At 61.6% G+C, this 18,112-nt stretch overlaps 1 protein-coding gene across 1 annotated transcript in view; it reads right to left on the bottom strand.

Annotated features, from left to right (window-relative positions):
• Nucleotides 1-18,112, bottom strand: part of CDH4 (cadherin 4) — a 532,131-nt gene that overhangs the window by 10,227 nt on the left and 503,792 nt on the right. Inside the window, exons 8-9 of the mRNA XM_045795334.2 lie at nt 15,061-15,198; nt 4,238-4,423 (exon numbers count right to left, since the gene is read on the bottom strand). Of these exons, the coding sequence (XP_045651290.2) occupies nt 4,238-4,423; nt 15,061-15,198 (324 nt within the window). The remainder of the gene's footprint in view (nt 1-4,237; nt 4,424-15,060; nt 15,199-18,112) is intronic.

The raw sequence follows: 18,112 nt of genomic DNA on the forward strand, positions 1-18,112 counted from the left end.
CCAAACACGCCGTGAGCCCAGGGCTCCTGGATTCCCTGGGGTAACCTCCTATCTTAGAACGCTTAACTGACTCACACTGGCCCTGCGTGTGCCGCACACTCATGGGTTCCCGGCCTGGGGCCTGGGCACGTCTGGGGGGCTGGGCACTGACCACTGCAGACCCGCATCTCTGTGTCCTGCGGAGATCTTCTTGGTGAGAGGAAGCTCTTTCGTACGGAGGAATTCTAGCCAGGGAATGACAGAGTTTTAAAAGCACCATTCTGCATGCCCTAATGAAGACGTTTACGTGGACAAGCCAGCCGGCGGAGACTGATGGAGGAGGGCGTATTTGCAGGCACGAACCATCACGTTCCAACCGCTGGCAGGTCATAAGGGGCAAAAGTCAACTCTGCGATGACGGGAACGGGCTGTCACCTCGTGAGCCCCTGGTCAGGCTTAGATGACCAGAGTGGGACAACCGGGCACCACGGGCTTCCTGATGTGACTCAGCCCCAGCCACAAGGCCCCTCCCCAGGGACGGCCCCTGCAGGTCTAAATCCCAGGTGAAGGAAATGTGGGAGAGCGAGGAGCAAGATTCGCCGTGAGGAAGTGATTGGACAGTCTGGCACACGGGGCCTCCCATAGGCCAATTGACCCCGTGTCTGTGACAGGTCAACGGTGGGTGGAATGTTCTAGATTAAAGGAGTCAAGAGATGTTGCAACCAAATGCATGTAGGGACCCTGTTCGGATCCAGATCTGAAAAACCATGGCAGAGAGACACTCTGAGGAAAATTAAGGGACACCGAACACAGACTTGCATCAGAGGATATGAAGGGAGGACGGCTGCTTTCGTCAGGGGTGTGATGGTGTGACTGAGGCAGATGTATTTGTGAGGGTGACGCATCCCAACTTACACAGAGATGGAGGTCATGAGGTCTGGGAGTTAAAAGCCTCTTTCACCAAGAAACGGAGATGAGGCGGTCCGTACACGCTAATACCGCAGACTACGGTGCCTCTGTCCTCCGGGTGCCCCGAAACGCTCACGAGGAACAGAACAGCGCGTTTCTGCTCCGAGCGGAGCTGACCTGCTGGGCCAGGAAGCTGTGCTTGCGGCCGGTGGCGCCTCTGCTGACTGCCCCAAACCCCAGCCCCCTTTGGGTCCCCCCTCAGCTCAGCGTTTGACTTGGGGGAGCGTTAAACATCTCTCAGCCAGTGCATCGAACCCTGGCCTTCTCAGCCAAGGCTACAGGTGAGGCGTTAAGTATGAAAAGAAGGACTTTAAAAACGAATAATGGCAGGGGATGGGCCTGGGGTTCACGGAAGCCCGATGCCGGCCAGACTGGAGGGTCTGGAGGCCGATGCCGTCCAGAGATCGGGGTTCTGGGCTGACCCCCATCGTCTTCTCCAGGCATGATCTTGTCCGCCCAAGGAAGGGGTGGGTCCCGCAGGGCCCCTGGAGCCCGGCTGTGAGATGCCACGTCCTTCCGTGGCACACGCCTGTCATGGCTGATGTCTTCCCCCGGCCCTGACGGCCCCTCGAGGAGGGGGCTGCCCCTTGTATCTGAGCGTGGTGCCGGTGGGGGTCAGCCTGGGGGAGGACGGGGAAGGTGTGATGCCTCCCTTGTCCACCCCCATTGCCCATCTCCTGGCATGATGCTGGGTGCTGCTTGGGTGCGTGTGTGGGGGAGAGCCTCACGCCCACAGACACCGCCCAGGCAGGACCGAACTGGTGGCCAGTCTGACGCTCCCAGTGCAGAATCGCTTGGCCGCCCTTGCCTGAGAGATACTGCCGGGACTTGAGGCCAGAGACGGGTGAGCCCTCCCGCCAGCGTGGGCTTGGTGCCTCCATCCTGGACTCTGGATGCCCCCACAGCAGCCCCCTGCTCCCACGCTGTGTCCAGGTCCCCTCGAAACCACCCAGCTGCCAATGCCTTCAGCCCCTCCCCCAGGACCTTCCGAGAGTCATCGGGGACGGGGCTCCTCCATTTAAATGTACAGTTTCCTAAGATTGTGGTGGTTTTGTCTCCGAACAAACCACCAAAAGGAAGTAATCTTTCTCCCTGTTTATTGGTTCATGTCCCTGGGGGACACGGAATAACGCTGCATGTCCTGCATTAAGATTGTGTCACCAGTCTGAGTGAGAATGCCTTCCAGAAAGACTATTATGGCCAATAAATGTCCATAGGAGGGTGAAATAAAACATATTTGTAATGGAGAAATCAATAGGTAATTTGGCCCACCAGTTCCAATTAGAGTGGCTGGATATGCTGCCCGGTCTCGGCCAGGCTGCCCCCCCAGACGTGGCGAGGACCCTCTGCTAAAAGGCAAGGGACTGGGTCTGTGGCCTCAGGAGAAGCTGCCCGGTGCTGGTGCAGGTGGTGTGGGGCAGGCCTGGGGGACCCCACTCCAGGGCCAGTGGGAAGTTTGGGGGGCTTCGCTTCCGTGCGCTGCTGCCCTGGGGGCTGTTACCTGCAGGACTGGGGGGGCTGGGGGAGGGAGGGGTCGGTGGGGGCCATGCGCCTGGCCCACCTGCTCCCCTGGGACTCCTGCCAGCCCTGCCCCGGCCTCAGCACCCAGCCAAACTCGCTCACTGCCTCCCCCAAGCCTTATTGCTGCCCAAGGGGGAGCAGAAGAGGCCCTTTCTTGGCTTTTCTGCTTCAGAAGCTGAGGTCCAGGTGTGAGGCAGGAGAAAGGGCCTGGGGTTGGTCTGAGCCCGGAAGAGATGGTGGTTTCGTGGCTGGAGGCGGAAGAGGAGGGGGAGGCGGTGGAAGAGGCAGAGGGGCTCCCGAGGAGTCCGGGCACGGTGACGGACGCTCGCTGGGGCTGGCAGTCTGAGAGCAGAGATGCCATGCCCCAGCTCGGCTAGAGTGAGAGGTGGCAGGCCTGGCACGGTGGGGCAGGGTGGAGCTGGGGGGCGCGGGGGGCAGGGCAGGGGTCAGGAAGACCCGCCCGAGGCGACTGGGCACTTCCTTTGATGGACGAGCAGCCAGGATCCGTGCGAGATGGCTGGGGGCCGGGCTGACCACACGCATCTCCACACGGCGCCTCGTCCACCCCCAAAGCAGCGGAGGTCCCTGTCCGGGAGTTCCCACCACCCGGGGGCACGCGGCTGGAAAGAGCAGAGGGCTGACAGACGGGAAGCATTGCGTTGCTGGGTGGGCGGCCTCTGGCGCGGACCTGCCCGGGAACATCCTAGAAGCTCCTTCTCCACATCCCCTTGCAGACTATGAACTCCTGCAGGCCGGGGCAGTGACGGGCCCGGAGGCAGGGCATGAACACGGCACGGGAATCCGAGAACATAAGCCCCCGCCCCCACCCCAGGCAGCAGAACCCCCACTGCCTTGCACCTCTCATGCCCCCTCCTGGCCACCCCCCTGCACGAGAACACCTGAAAGCACCGTGTCTCTACCAAAGGATGCAAAAGTAACCTGAAAACGCTAAGATGAAGCATCTTGCCTCAAACAGACTGTAAGTGGAGAGTTAGAGAAAGCACCATGTGGGATAACAAGAAAAAACAGGAAAACCGGAGACGTGTGTGCCTGCTGACGACTGTGGCCAGGACCCACGGTCCGGGCTCCATGGGGACGGCGCGCCCGCCTGTGCTCTCAGCGTTAGGGTTGTAACGCTCCCAGAGAGGGATTCACCTGTGACTGGTGACAAGCATGGTGTCCTGTCTCCACCGCCACGCGGAGAGGTGGGAGTCCCGCAGCCCCTCGCCCCGCCGCCCTCGTCATCACACCCGTCTTCCCAGCACGTTCCCTGAGATTCATCTATAATCGCACCGAGTCCTGAGTAAAGACAGCGCGGGGAAGGGAAGGTACGGGCCTCAGCTGGTTAGAAAACACAGGAAGGATCTTCCGATATTAGAGAAACAATCCTGCAACGCATTACAAAGACGTACTCCGTCCTGGCTGAGTAGGAGTTACCGGGGGAACACAAGGGTGGTCCGACATCACACAGTCTCCCGATGGGACTCCCCCGTGCGTGGACTGAGGCGGAAATATGACCTTCCGGGAGGGGACAGGAGAGTCCTCTTTCGAGGGAGGACGGCAGGTCAGGCCGCCGAGGCCCTGGGGGTCACATGACCAGGTCCTCGCGAAGCCTGCCTCCAGCACGAGCAGGTGGGTGCAGTCCTTTGCCCCCGGAGATCAGGGGTGGCTCACACTTAACCCCGTATCCCTTCTGTTCCGTCTGTCCCAGGGCGGCGGCGGGGGACAGAACCCGCGACGGCCGGCAGGAAGCCAGGAGAGTACCCACCTTCACCACGGTGACCATGCCCTCGTTGGTGACGGGGTCTGTGCGGATGCTGAAGTGTCCTGAGGGGTCCCCGCTGATGATGCGGTAGAAAGCATTCCAGTTGGGCGAGTGGGGCTGGTCTCGGTCCATCACGGTGAGGTTTGCAACCACCACCTCCACCTGGTTTTCGGGGACCTCCCCTGCGTACTGCGGAGCATAGGAAAGACAGTGTTCTGAACCCGTGTGACAGCCTGGAGAGGTCGGGAGAGACTCTCTACCAACCCCTGGGGGGTGCCCTCGGCCTCCAGTTGCTCCTGCACACGGGGCTCCCACATGTGGGCACGTGGCATCTCGAGAGAGCTCTGGTTCCTCCAGCTGTCCCCACCACTCACCTCTAGACCGAGCCTCACCTGCGCACACACACACACACACACACACACACACACACACGCCCACCGGCCTCCCTCCCAAACCCCCTCAGGCCTTTCCCTCGTGCCCTGGAGGCCCCTGCAACAGCGGGGACGCACAAGAGACTCTAAGGTGTGTTTGCAGGACAGGAGCTGGACGGCAGTGGAGGGCTTCCCCGGGACAGTCCTGGCTGGGGTCTTGCCATCCCGGCGGTCCCACCATTGGCTCGGGGCTTGGGCTCCGCGGTGCAGATGTGTGATAACCGAACACGGGGCCTTTTCTCCTGCCACACACCGTGGGGGCTGCAAGCCCCTCCCGTCAGTGAGTGGTTCACGTGGGCGAGACGGTTGTGTGCAGGGAAAGGTGTCGTGTGTGGGAGTGTGTGTGTGTGTGTGTGTGTGTGTGTGTGTTGGTGTGCAGGTAGAAATCTGAGCACCCCCTACCGAAGGAGAATCACTGCTCAGGGCTGGCCCCACCGGCGTGTGGCCTGTGCAGCTGTGGCCCCGCGTGGAGGGGCCCTGAGTTTGGTTGAATGCTCTGCTGTCACTGTCTTGAAACTCTTTTTTTTTTTTTTTTAAAGATTTTATTTATTTATTTGACAGAGATAGAGACAGCCAGCGAGAGAGGGAACATAAGCAGGGGGAGTGGGAGAGGAAGAAGCAGGCTCATAGCAGAGGAGCCTGATGTGGGGCTCGATCCCATAACGCCGGGATCACGCCCTGAGCCGAAGGCAGACGCTTAACCGCCGTGCCACCCAGGCGCCCCACTATTATTACTTTGTGAACTAGGGGCCCGTTTTCTTATTTTGCACCGGGTCCTGTAGGTTGTGCAGCCAGCCCTGTCACCGTGCAGAGTGATTTCGAGCTACAAAACATGGAGACCAGGTTTGGACAGAGATCTAGGGTGTCTGTAGTCACGATGGTGCAGCCCCACAGTGGCCAGCACGTGTGGGCGCCATGCCAGGTGCTGCCCGGGCAGGACTTCTCCGGTTCCTCAGGATAGCCCTGCCCTCATCCCCATTTTACAGATGAAGTAAGAGAGGTTAAGAGACCTTGGGGTCCACAGGGGTGCCCAGAGTGTCAGCTCTAAGCTTCCTGCCCCTAGTCGCGACGGTGTGGTCACAAGCTGGGGAGGAAGGAGTCCAGACCCGGGCTTGGCTGTCGTCCCAGGCAGCTTGGCTCTGAGCCCTCATCCTCCTGGGCCCCCCAACCACCGCACCTGCCTGATATCAGCGGGGAGCGGGGCCCAAGCCTCATAGTCTACCTGTTTCCACCACCGGCTGTGGCACGATGCTGCTGGCCACAGCCGAGACAGCCACCCTGCCTCGTGTCTGCCCAGGGGCTGTAGCCCAAATATGCCCATGCACGCCCTGGACAGGTGCGGGGCCGCTTTATGCCGGATGACAGGCCTCCGGTGCACTCAGGGCACCAGGCCTGGGCCTTGCCTGCTCCAGAGCGAGCTCTCCACCCCGAGTGAGTTTCGTGTGGGGCGGCTAGCCCTGCGCCCTCCACCGCCTAGGGGCTCCTAGGGCTCTGGGTCCGCAGCCACCATCTGGGGTCTCTCATGCACATCCAGGGCTGACTGCAGCCCAGGGGCCGGGCCCCCACATGCGTCTGCCCAGAGCCCTTGCATGTGCCCTACGGGCCCCCCGGACAGCCCTGGCTGGCTGGGCTGGCTCTCAGGGGACCCCCTCCTCCTGGGTGAGATGGGGGTGGGTAGCGGGACCTGCTCTGGATATCAGCTGGTGGGTGCAGCGTCCCAGCTTCCGGCTCTCTCCATCGGAGGCTGGTACACTCCCAGAGAGACTGGGCGCTTCGAGCCCAGGTCTGGGCCTCGATGGTTGCGATGGTTTTTTGCCCTGAGCACTTAGAGATTCGAGCTGGTGACTGGGGAGGGGGTTCTGGGGCGCAATGCACTGGGCCGCAGTGACCTGAACACAGGGGCTTGACTACCCGGGACCGGTAGCTGGAAGGCTGAGGGTGGCCATCAGTGGCTGCGTGTCAGCGACATCGGGGCTGGTGGCTCTGTCCTTCTCCGGCTTCCTTGAGGTCGGAGCATGGCAGCTCAGCCTGTCCTGTCTGTGCTGGGTGGTGATGAAGGACGGCCATTCCTGCACGTGTGTCCAGTTGATGAGGTCTGCCGGGCTGACCGTCCGCAGACGGATGGGGACACCGAGACCCAGCAACTTCTGTCCCCAGAGTCACTTTGCTGGTGAGAAAGAGGGGAGGTGGGGTGCAGACTCACCCAAATGACCGGTGTGTGCTTGGTGCACCCACTGTGAGTGAGACCTGGGGGACGTGGGGCAAACGTGTGCAGACGGGGCGAACAGATGCGTGAGCCGACGCACAGACCAGTGATGGCCAGAGCAATGGAGGAATCCTGAGCCCCCCACAAGGCCGGCTGCCTCCAGATAGGGAAGGGCTCCCTTCAACCTCAGGCCAGAGCCTAGGCCTTCACCTGCACTTCAGAGGCTCCCGCACCAGACTCCTGGACGCCCGGCCTCCACGCTCTGCCGGACACCCCACAGCCCACCGCTCAGGCGCACACGAACAGCCCGTCTGTCACCCGGCACTCGCACTCGCAGACCTTCCAACCCCAATGACATCACCTTGCTAGCAGGAGGAATTGTGAGTTTATCCCAAGTGGGATCTGGGGCAGCTGAAGAAGTTTCTGGCTTGTGAGACATGACAAGTTTTCTGTTTAAGTTGCCAGGCTCAGTGCAGCGGACATCTGTTAGGCTGCCTGGCTGTCCAGCACCTTCTCTATTTCCCGGAACTTGCTTTCTCAGCCTCCTCTGTAGCCATGAGCTGCTCAGGTGACCTAGGCAGCTTCCCTTTCGGGTCAGATGACCAGGGTGGGTCCTGGTGTTGCCGCCTGAGAGCCAAGTCTCCGGTGCGCCTCCAAGGGGCACCACGCCTGGCCTGGTGGGCGCCTCCAGCTGCCCTGCTCTGGCCCACTCCGGAGCTGGGGTCCTTTCCTCGGACTTCACAGCACAGGGGAGACCTATGTGTCCTGGAGTCTGACTCCTTGCAGACTCTGGTGAAGTTTATTCCAAGAGTCTGGTTTAATTCATGCGAGTTTAATAAAGGTCCCCAAAGAAAGGCCTTAGGCTGGTAAAGCCGGCTTAGGATTTTCTTATTAACTTTCCCCTGGCCATAATGAGTTTTTAATTTAATTTTTTCAGGTTTTCAGGCACAGGGAAAGCCTCTTCCATGCCTCACGGGAGGCAAAGGCCGATATTTGGGAAAGAAGGAATTTAAGATCACTGGAACAGAGTGTCTCGCCTAGATGTTAGTCTAGAACTCAAACGTAGCCCCGTCCCAAGGGACAGGAAGGATTCCGTCTAGCACAAATCTGGCTCCGAGGCCGAAACCCGCAGGGCTCCCAGGGGAAAGTCACATTAGCATAGAGGAGGATTAGGGTGAGGACACTGAAGCCCAGCCAGGATCCAGAGAGGACCAAGAGTGACAGCCTGTCCACACGCAGGACACACGAGTCCTCCAGGCACCCATGCCACGCGGGACACACGATGACTCCTGAAGTTGTGCTTCTGTTTCTGTTCCAAGAGCCTAAACTCACTTGGGCTGGAGGACTTGACCCTCCTCTAGCTGCCCCTTGGGGTGCAGGACACCCTCTCCCCTCCGGCCCGTGGCCCCTGTGTTGGTGGGGACATGTAACTGGAAGGGGGGTGCCCTCCCTGACCTGGAACTCAGGGACCCATCACTGTCATTAGCAGTCTTGAGAGCTGGCCTGGGAGCCCCTGTCTGGCCGGCACGTGTCTGTGCCTCCATGGGCCTCGGAGCAGGAGGGGCTGTGGGGCTGGTTGGGTGCCCGGGGCTGGGTCCCCACGGAACCCCACCTGGGGACACGCCAGCACTGTGTCCTCAATCATCCGTGGCTTCTGTTGGAAAATGTATGGATGAGCCTCTGGACATCCTGATGGTTTCATTTTTTTTTGAAATTTACTTTTCTCTCCAGGAACCAGTGACGATGTCTTTTGGGTTCTGAGTTCAGGATCAGAATCAGATTGGGCGAAGCAACCACAGGCAGTCTTCCTTGACCCTGCACGTGACAGGGGAGGGACTGAGGTCTGCGGGCCAGGAGGCCATTCCCTGGCCAGCCCCTCTGAGCCTCTGTCCTCTCCCCGCGGAGCTGTCACACGAGAGGGTAGCTGACACACGGGAAAGCTCTCCTTCCGAGGACAGCTCACAGGAAAGGACCCAGGAATTAGCTAACAACGTATCTCGGACTCTCCCCTCCCCAGTGCTTTGGTTTATAAACGGGGTTTGCTGACAACAGGTGGGGCCACAGGTTCAAGCCCCTTGCTTCTGCCCTGGGACAAACCACGTTGCTGACAATAACCATCACTAACAGCCAGGCAACAACCACTGTCGTTGTCTTGATCATGTCTCCTCGTGTCCCCCTGCTCTGGGACCCACGTGCAGGTGCGCACCCCGCCAGGCAGGAACTGCTGCTCCGCCGTCTCGCAGGTGACGACCCAGAGGCTCAGAGGCTCCAGGACCTGCCTGAGGTCAGCCACTGGCTGGTGTCGGAGCCACGTTAGCTGCCGGGAGCCTGACCCCAGCCTCTGGCCCCCACCTCTGCATGGGGGGCTGGGGATCCAGGGAGTCGAGAGAAGTGCCATCTTTGGGAAGTGGACACCGGCCTGGCAGGAAGGGCTCGAGGTGGGATGTGATGTCAGGTGGGGCAGGCGCTCTGGCCTCCTGTCTCCTCGGTGCTCAGAGATGCTGTCTCTAATTAATTATCTATGGCAGAGGCTCGCACCGAGTGCCTGAGCACAATTAAGGGCGATGAGTCCGTTCCAGTTTCGAGATGCCCGATTCTCATTCTCAGGAATGCAGGCTGAGCTGAAATTTCTCCCTTCTCCTGGGTTTGTGGACGGAAGTCAGAAAGCTGAAGGTATTGGGAATTCCCAGGGCTTGGGCCAGAGTGGGCCCACTTTCAGGCAGCAGGGGCCCAGGCAGCCAGGGTAGGAGCTGCCCGGGGCCAGCCCGGCCGGACCCCGGGTAGGTTCCGAGGCTAGCCCACAGTCTACCCCCAAAGCCAAGGCTGCCTCTCCACCCAGCCAGGTGGGCCATGTCGAGGATGGAACTGCAGGTTTTATCCCAAGAAAAACCTTAAGAATGTGGGGGCCCCAGCTTCACAGGACCCAGGGCTCCCCAGTTTATTGCCCCCGCCTCTGGCAAACCATTTCTAACTCCCCTGAAGGTGACCTGTACGCAACAGGGGCTGGGCTTGCCCTGGGCCGACGCCGGCCTCCACAGTGAGGTCCTCCTGCCCCATCTCCGGAGAGCCCTGGCGGGGGCTGGGGGGGGCGGTGCCACGATCATCCTCCCTTTTGTTTGTAATACTTACGTGAATGTTAATTTAGCTAAATTCATTTTTTTAACATATGATTTTATTCATGCCTGCCTTGGGATGGGGAGTGCGCCATGCCGTCAAAACGTGCGGTAGACGGGAAATGTGTCCTGTCAGCCACAAGTCCTAAACAGCAAAAACGCTGTACCTGCCCCCCCGCCCCGCCCCCGGCCCAACAGATGAGGAAACTGGGCTGCGATTGAGCCATCGGGCAACTTCACTGTGGGCCCCTCGTTGGACGTCGGAGCTGGGGCAGGACTCACGTGTGTCGAGGCCTAAACCGGTTCTGCTCAGGCCCCGTGGTGGAGGGCCGGCTGCCGCCCATGGCATTTACGGAGCAGAGGACAGCGTTGTTCAAGGCAAAACTCTCATGGAGGTCAGCGGATGCTCCTGACGTCACCCTGGGACCGTACGTCACTTCACGATGAAGTGGGGACAAACATTCAGAGAGGTCAAGCTATCAGCCCGTGGTCACACAGCGGGAGGGGACCGAGGTAAAGCTAACAAGGGGCTTCCTGACTCCAGGAGACCCTCCTGAGGGCATGTGAGGGGGCTGGGCTGGTGGAAGGGGCCAGGACACTGGGTGTCCAGGGCCTCCCCCCAGGACCCCAGGACAAGGCCAACAGGAGCCCCCTGGGGCAGAATGCAGGTTGTGTCCTGGGGGCCTCAGCCCCTAGCCCAGTAGAGCCCCGCGCTCATCCCCGAGGGAGTGTGGAGTGGGCCTGCTGAACGGCCCTATGGCCCCGCAGCAGGCTGCCCTGTACCCCGCGTGCAGCGCAGGCTAAGGGAAAATCACTTTTAATTAACATTTAAGAATAGGAACCAGATCATGCAAATTCCCCTCATCTCCGCAGCTTCTGCTGATTGTTCTTGATTAAGCTTGATATAAATAGCCGGGCTGTGGGCAGGGATGTGGCCAGCCCGCGCCCACCCCCCCCCCCCCCAGGCAGACAGTGTCCCGGGGCCCCACCCGGCACCTGTCTCGAGGAACAGGCCACGGCCACCCTGACCCCGTACTGAGCCCACAGTCACTGGGCCGGTAGCCCTCCGGTGTGGGGGGTGCGGCACGTCCCCTGCCGGGAACCCGGTCCCACTCCAGCGGCTGCAGGTCTAACGAGCGAGGCCAAGCTGCTGTGCGCTCTCGGGGCCGACAGCAGGATCCGAGGTGCCGCTGAAGCCCCAGGCTTCACCCTCGGACTCTTCGGACCCTGCGCCCGCCCCAAGCCCGGAGCCTTCCCCGAGGCCACCCAGGGCAGAGGAGGGGCAGGCGCCACGTCCCCGGGAGCCAGGCTGTGCCCACCTTCCCTTCGTCTGGCCCTGGGGGCAGCGTCCTCCCCAGAACACCCTCCAAGTCACCTTCCCGGGTCAGAGGCGCCTTCTGTCCAGGGTCTCAGTGTGGCTCCCGCGGTGCCCGCGTCTCAGAGGTATGTGTGGATCAAGGGATGTCCTCCAGCCCTGCCCTCCTGGGGATGCCCAGCCCTGGGAGGCAGAAGTGCACGCTTTGCACAACCCTCCCTGTCCTGCCTCCGTCTCGGGCCCCCCCAGGACGGGCGTTTCTGGGGGACCCGCAGGTGTTTTCACTGTGGCTGCCGTGTGGAAGGGAAGACAGCATTCAGACTCGGAGGACCAGCTGGCACAGCTGGACCGGGGCTGGGACAGGGGGCAGAGGTGGTCCACCCCTGCAGGTCTGCCCTCCAGGAGCAGGTGTGGGGCAGCCCGGGGCCCTTGCTGGAGCTGCAGAGATGCCCCACCCCGGAAGGGGACAGAAGACACACTTGGGTTCCGGAAGGACAGCCGTGTGGCATAAAGAGGGGCCCGAGGAAGCAGGCGCCCTGGGTTTGACTGTCTCTCTGTGTGGCCTCCAGCAGCCTGGAACTAGCCTCTGGGCCTCAGTTGTCTCTGGGGGCCGTTTATCTGACGGCTCCCGTGGCCGTGTCAGGGATCCCGGTTGTGTGGCATTCCGCGGGCACAGCGGCGGAGTGCGTGGGCCAGTGCGGGGCTGTTCTTCTCATTCCTGCTCTGGCAACTTTCCCGTGAGCCTGACATTATTCCCCAACACGCAGTGAAAAAAATCCCAGGGCCGCTCAGGATCTGTGGACGTGGGAAGTCTCCCAGATACACCTTGAGGGACAAAACAGCAGCCAGACAACAGCAGGGGTAGCGTGGGAGTGCCGGGTGGATGTGGAGGGGTCGGGAGGGGACGCCTTCTTCATGCTCGGTCACGTCATACCTTTTAAACTCTGTACCGCGTGTGCGAATCACCTAACCGAAAACTCACATCGATCTTTAAAAAGGATAAAACGGGTAAGTGAAGGAGGCGGTGCGGTGGGTTTGCTCATGGACAGTCCGGAGATCCGCGCTGAGCGTGGAGAAACCCCTGGAAGGCGGGAATGTGTCCGACTGTGCACAGATCCGCTCCAAAGGCGCTCTGCTGGATGAGAGAAGCCGGACTCCACAGATCATGTGCTCTGCGTGACTCCATCCATGCGACGGCGTGAGGCTGTAGCACAGGTGAAGGTCACCTTGGCGACGGACGTGGTGGGGGGGCTGCTCCGGGGACGGACATGAGGCTGCCGCTGGCTGGGGGAATGTTTCCGGGGAGATATGTGCATCGTACCGTGTTCCCGTCACACCTCTATGGGGCTCGAAGCAGGAGACCCACAGGTCTCCGGGAGCTCGTGCCTTGGAGTGGATCGGATGTGCCTGCTTCGGCTCCTGGTAAATTAGACACCGGCCAACCATCTTGGGCGTCGAAGACAGAGCCAGCCTGTGCGGGGGCAGGAGGGTGGGCGAGAGCTCCGGTCTGCCTGCCGCCAGAGCCCACTGGTGTTTTGCCCGTCACTGTAGCTACTGGCCTCTATGCGATCGCCTGCCCTCCCTGCTCCGTCACACCTTCTCTGGAGCGCCTTGGTGCAAGCTTGGACCAGGGTCGGGAGGCAGGTGGGGGCTCCGAGCATCCTGTTCCAGTCCCAGCAATGCCACCTTCAGCGCTCCACTGGTGTGCTTTTCACCAAACCCGATGGTGGCTGGAGGTGACCGGCAGGGCTGGATGGAGTCCTTCACCGCCCCGGGTCACCATGGTGCCTCATGCCTGGAGGCACATCCTTTACTCCCACCGGGTACAACTGGCTTGGTTTCCTTCTGCCCTGGTTTCCATGGTGCCAGTGGAGGTCCCGAGGCTGTTTCCCAGGGGCCTGGGGGTCCCGGTGGTCAGGAGGGCTGATGCCACTGCCCCACCGGACATCTAGAATTTGCAGGCTGGTACCAGGACAAGAACGTGTCCCTGGGCAGAGCCTGGGCACCTGCGCGTCATCTGAGACCCCTGACTCAGCAGGTGGGTTCGGAGTATCCCGAGGGGCCCACGCTGCCCGACCGTCGCCAGGGACGATGCCAGGTGCCTGGCTTGGGACTGGCTCCAGTCCTCACTAAGGTCCCCTGGGGGAGGTTTCCTGCACTGGTGTTCACCTGGGGGGGCTGCCCCCATGCACCAGCACGGCCGGGGTGTGTCTAAAGACGACCGTGGGTTCTCGTCATCACAGAAAGAGGTGCAGGATGGAAGGAGGAAGGACAGCTGGGTTTGTCTGGCCAAGTGTGGGCGAGGCCCTGCTGGGGGCTTGGAGGCTCAGGGTCATTATTCTTCCAGATCCCTAGGGAGCTGCTCTGCCCATGTCCAAACTGCCCAGGACACTGGCCCTGAGCCCTTCCTGCCATTGCCCACCAGCCCAGGGATGAAATGGAAACAAGCCACACCACCCCTAACCAGGAAGGCTGGGGCTGTGCTGCCCCCCCCCCGGCATGCGATCTGCTATCTGTCCACTAGATGGCGCTATGCCCTCACAGGCGAGGTCGTGGCGCCAGGGCCAAGGATGCATGGAAATGGGGGAGCAGAGGTGTAGGGGCATGGGATCTGGGGACTCTGTGATCCGGGGGCAGGAGCACTCAGGGCGTGGGGGCATGGGGACGCAGGATGAGGGGATGCTTGGACATCGGGGTGGGGCTCGTCCCCAGGACTCTGGCCTGTGAGATGCCTTCCTGGCGATGACCAGCTCTGGGGAGAGGGAGGGGTCTCCTCTCTGTCTCCCCACCTCCTTCCCTTCCCATCTCCACTCCTTGCTGCAGAATCAGCGTGGCTTCTGGGGTCCAATCCCAGCTGCTCCCATTTAGGGGCTAGCAGTGTGGGTTTGGGCAAGTGACTTGGCCTCTCTGATCACTGGCATCCCCCCGCATCACAGGATCCTGACCCTCAGCAGGCTGGGGGACTAGAGCCTGGCAGGGGAGGGCTCCCCAGCATGGCTTGTGCTGTGCCTATTACTGTTACTGCTATCACAGCCTCGTCCCCTTGGCCCTCCAGTGGCCTGGACCCCAGGAGAGGGGCTGCTCCGAGAGGCAATCCGGAGATCCGCGGGGCAGTGCAACCTGCCGGCATCCCTGGGACTCAGGGGCTATGAATTCACATGCATGAATGGCCACCAAGGGCACTGGGTCACTCAGGTGCAGAGCAGCCTGGTGTGGGGCTCAGGGGCAGCCCGGCCGCCATGCCTGAAGGGGAAGAGCTCGCGGTTGCCCTCCTTGGACGTCTCTCTGCTCACAGCAGGCTGTGGAGGGTAGCTCAGCTCCTCCCGCAGGGACTGGCCTGTCCCCAGCCCAGGCCCCACCCGGGCATCCCCCAGCAGGTCCCACTGCACTCACAGCCACACGCATGCCTCCAAAAGTCGCTGAGCCCAATACCACCAGTCAACTCTGGATTCAGAAAGTGTGTCCAGCCTACCTGGTCCTGGGCACTTCTCAGGGCGCCAACGGTCGCTCCGTGTCGGGCCTCCCGGTGGCGGATCAGAGCACAGGCCCCCCCCCGCCTCCCCCCCCCCCCCCAGGCCAGCTCCTTGGCAGCGCCTCGGGCCTCTCTCCTGCTGGCGACACCTGGGGTGGCACCACTCCGCGTCAGCCTCCTGCTGCCCAGGGCCGCGGGGGCGTCGCTGTCCGTCAAGCTCCTTCAGTCAGGCGCAGCGAGGAGAGCAGCGGCGCCAACGCCAGTCCGCTACCAGGGTGCGACTACTCACCGTGCTCGCGGTGAACTCTGGCGGGTTGTCATTCACGTCCGTCACGGTGATGATGGCCGTGGCTGTGTTTGAGAGGCCGTAGTTGAGGTTCCCCTCCATGTCTGTGGCCTGGATGATGACGGTGTACTGCTGAACTTTCTGGAAGAAACGGGGCGGGAGGGCACAGTGCATCAGTCTGGGCCTCAGCTTACAGGCTGCTCGTCATTCTCATCCACACACGCTCCCCGAGGCTCGGTCCCTGCGGGTGGGACAGGCCCGCGGCGCCCCTGGGAGCTCTTGGCCCCTGCCCTGCTGGAAGGACGTTCTTCTTCACTCGCCGTGGGCAACAAGGCTTCACCTCAGGGCCCTGGCTTCGGGGGGCACAGATTGTGTTTGGTGCCTTGATAGAAAAGGGGAACGGGGGGCCCCGGAGAGCACCGTGCTGCGCGGGGCTTGGAAAACCAGGGATGGACGCTTTGCAGAGAGAGGGATGCTTCCACAGACGGGCCAGGCCCCCGTTACCTGCCCTTGGGCTGGTCTCTGCACCCGCGGCTCCCACCCCAGTTCTGATCGTCTAGTTTCTGTGCTGTTACTTCGTCCTCTCTGTCCCTTGCCAAACTGAGCTTGGGGAGAACACAGCTGTCCCATTCAGCCCCGTGTCCCCAGGGCCAACACCGCACCCAGCACATAGCAAGTGCTCAGAGAATGTGCACTGAATGTTCCTAAGTGACCGTCGGTGACGACAGAGGCTGAGGAATGGCGAGCCTGGCCAGCGAGGTCCCTGGTGCCCGATACGACGTCTGGACATTTGTGGACACTGGGAGTCACAGAGGGGCTTTGAGGGAAATCACCCGATCCGACGCATGCGTAGGTGGGTCTGGTCAGCACACTGTGGCCCACAGCCGCATCGACCTGCCACTGCTTGGGTGGCAAACAGAGTTGTATGGGTGCAGGGCCACGTCTCTCATTTACACACTGTGGCTGTTTTGCCCAATAGCTGAGTGGCTGTGGCTGAGATCACGTGGCCTGCGGAGCCCAAGACATTGACCGTGGGGCCCTTTACAGAAGACGCGTGCCGGCCCTGAGCCCCCACACCAGGCGGCATCAGCCGGGTACCTCCAGGGCAGGCTTGGCGGGGACGCCACAGACTTCTCGGGGAGCCAGGGCTGGGGAGACCAGGGGCGGCTCCCGGAGGAGGTGGGATGTGCTGCCCGGGGTGACAGGGTAGATTGGGGACCAAGCCATGCAGTCAGTCTGGCTGGGCCACTGGCTGGGGTGGGGGCCATAGGGGCTCAGGAGAATCCACACACTGTTTCCCACCTAGACTCCCTCTGTCCTCCCTCTGGTCAAGCCCACAGTCCCGCGTGACCGGGGCCGGGGACCCAGCCCAGCCCACTGTAGGCTTGGGTGTGCAGGGGTCTGGGCGGGGGGCTCTTGCTCCTGCCCTCCCCCTCCCCCCACTGCCTCCCCCTGGCTGACATTTCAGCTCCTCTGTGACCCCTGGGTCTCTCCTTTGAGGGGACTAGTTAGCTGGGGGGTGGTCGTGGGGAAGTGCAATCAGGGCTGGGGCTCCTCAGCAGGCCGCCCGGGGGCTGGACGTGAGGGGAGGGGCAGCGGGGCCGTCCCCCCCGTGAGCGGCTGTGTGCCTGGTCTCCCGCCCAGTGCCCGCTCCGTGGTAGGCACTCCAGCACTGTTTGTTAAGGGAATTGAGTAAATGTCTAAAACAGCTGACATTTGGGAAAAGGGGTAGAATTTACAACCAAGGAGACATGAAAAAAATAATAGAAATAGCTTATATCTGCTTGGGTGCGGCACCACGTTTCAAAAGTTTTCTCTTTAAAGATTAACCTTTACCACCTTCCCTTCTTTCTCTGTCATCCCTCCATCCACCCACCATCATCTACCACCCATCCCCCATCCATCCTGCCTCCTTCCCTCCCTCCTTCCAACCACCTATCACTTCTGTCAGGTGAATCGCCACCCCATGAGGTGGCCGGCATCGTCTCATCCGTTGTGGACACGGGGGAGCTCAGGAAGGGGTAGAGGCTTCCCCTTGGAGGTGCTCAGAGCTGGTTCTTGAACGAGGAGCGTGGGGCTCACCCGCGAGAGAAGCCGGGACAGGCAGTGAGAGCAGCAGGAGCACGTGGCCGAGAGAAGTCAGCCCAGCACACGGCCCTGCCTCATCTCACAGCTGGACCACGAGCGACAGCTCAGCCCAGGGCCGCACAGCACCGGGGGCGGGGGAGGTGCCGGCAGGGATGCCCGAGGGGAGTCATCGCTCTCGGGTTTTTGTCGTGCACGCGATGCAGATGGAGCCAATGGCGCCCACACAGCCTCGTCGGTAGAGACACTGGGGAGGCTCTTTCTGGATGTGGGATGGACGGCACGCAGAGAGCGTGGCCACGCCATCCCTGACAGGCTGCCCCCGACAGCAGCTCGGTCAGGATGCCCTTCACCTGTGTGCGCAACGCCGCTCAGAAACCCAGCAGGCCTGAGCTCGTGGCACCGCCCGGGGAAGAAAGAAGACGCCCCTTCCCTACCCCGCACCTGCTCTCCCCCCACCCCCGGTATGCCCCCACCCCTGCCCTCCTCCTACACCAGTTCCCCTCCAGCACCTGCTCTCCCGCCCCACACCTGCTATGCCCTGAGACTGTGCTTTTCTTCTCCTCATCAGCATGGCCAGTCCTCTGCCTGCTGATGCCCCACAGGCAGGGCCTCCAGAGCCCAGGATGTCATGTTCATCACTCTCTCTGCCACCTAGAACGTGACTTGAGGACAAGGCCACCCTCTCTGCGCACGGGTGGTGACTGTCCACGGGCACAGCTCTGGGCCACAGGCACCTGTAGCTTCTTTCCAGCTGTGTCGAGCGCTGGCCTGGGTTGAGGACAGTGGTGAGGCCGGACGTATGGCGTGGACAGTTCCATCCTGGAGGACTGGAGGGATTGGGCACCGGAGGGGGGTGGACACTAGGGACACCCCTCAGGCTGACACACCCTGAGGTCTAGCTGCAGAAGCGTCTCCAGAGCTGCTAGAGGACAAAGCTCAGCAGGCAGGATGGAGGGGGTGCCCAGGA

Source organism: Ursus americanus, chromosome 22 (assembly GCF_024610735.1).
Source record: "Ursus americanus isolate L20-20 chromosome 22, mUrsAme1.1.p, whole genome shotgun sequence".
In the NCBI taxonomy this organism is placed as follows: domain Eukaryota; kingdom Metazoa; phylum Chordata; class Mammalia; order Carnivora; family Ursidae; genus Ursus; species Ursus americanus.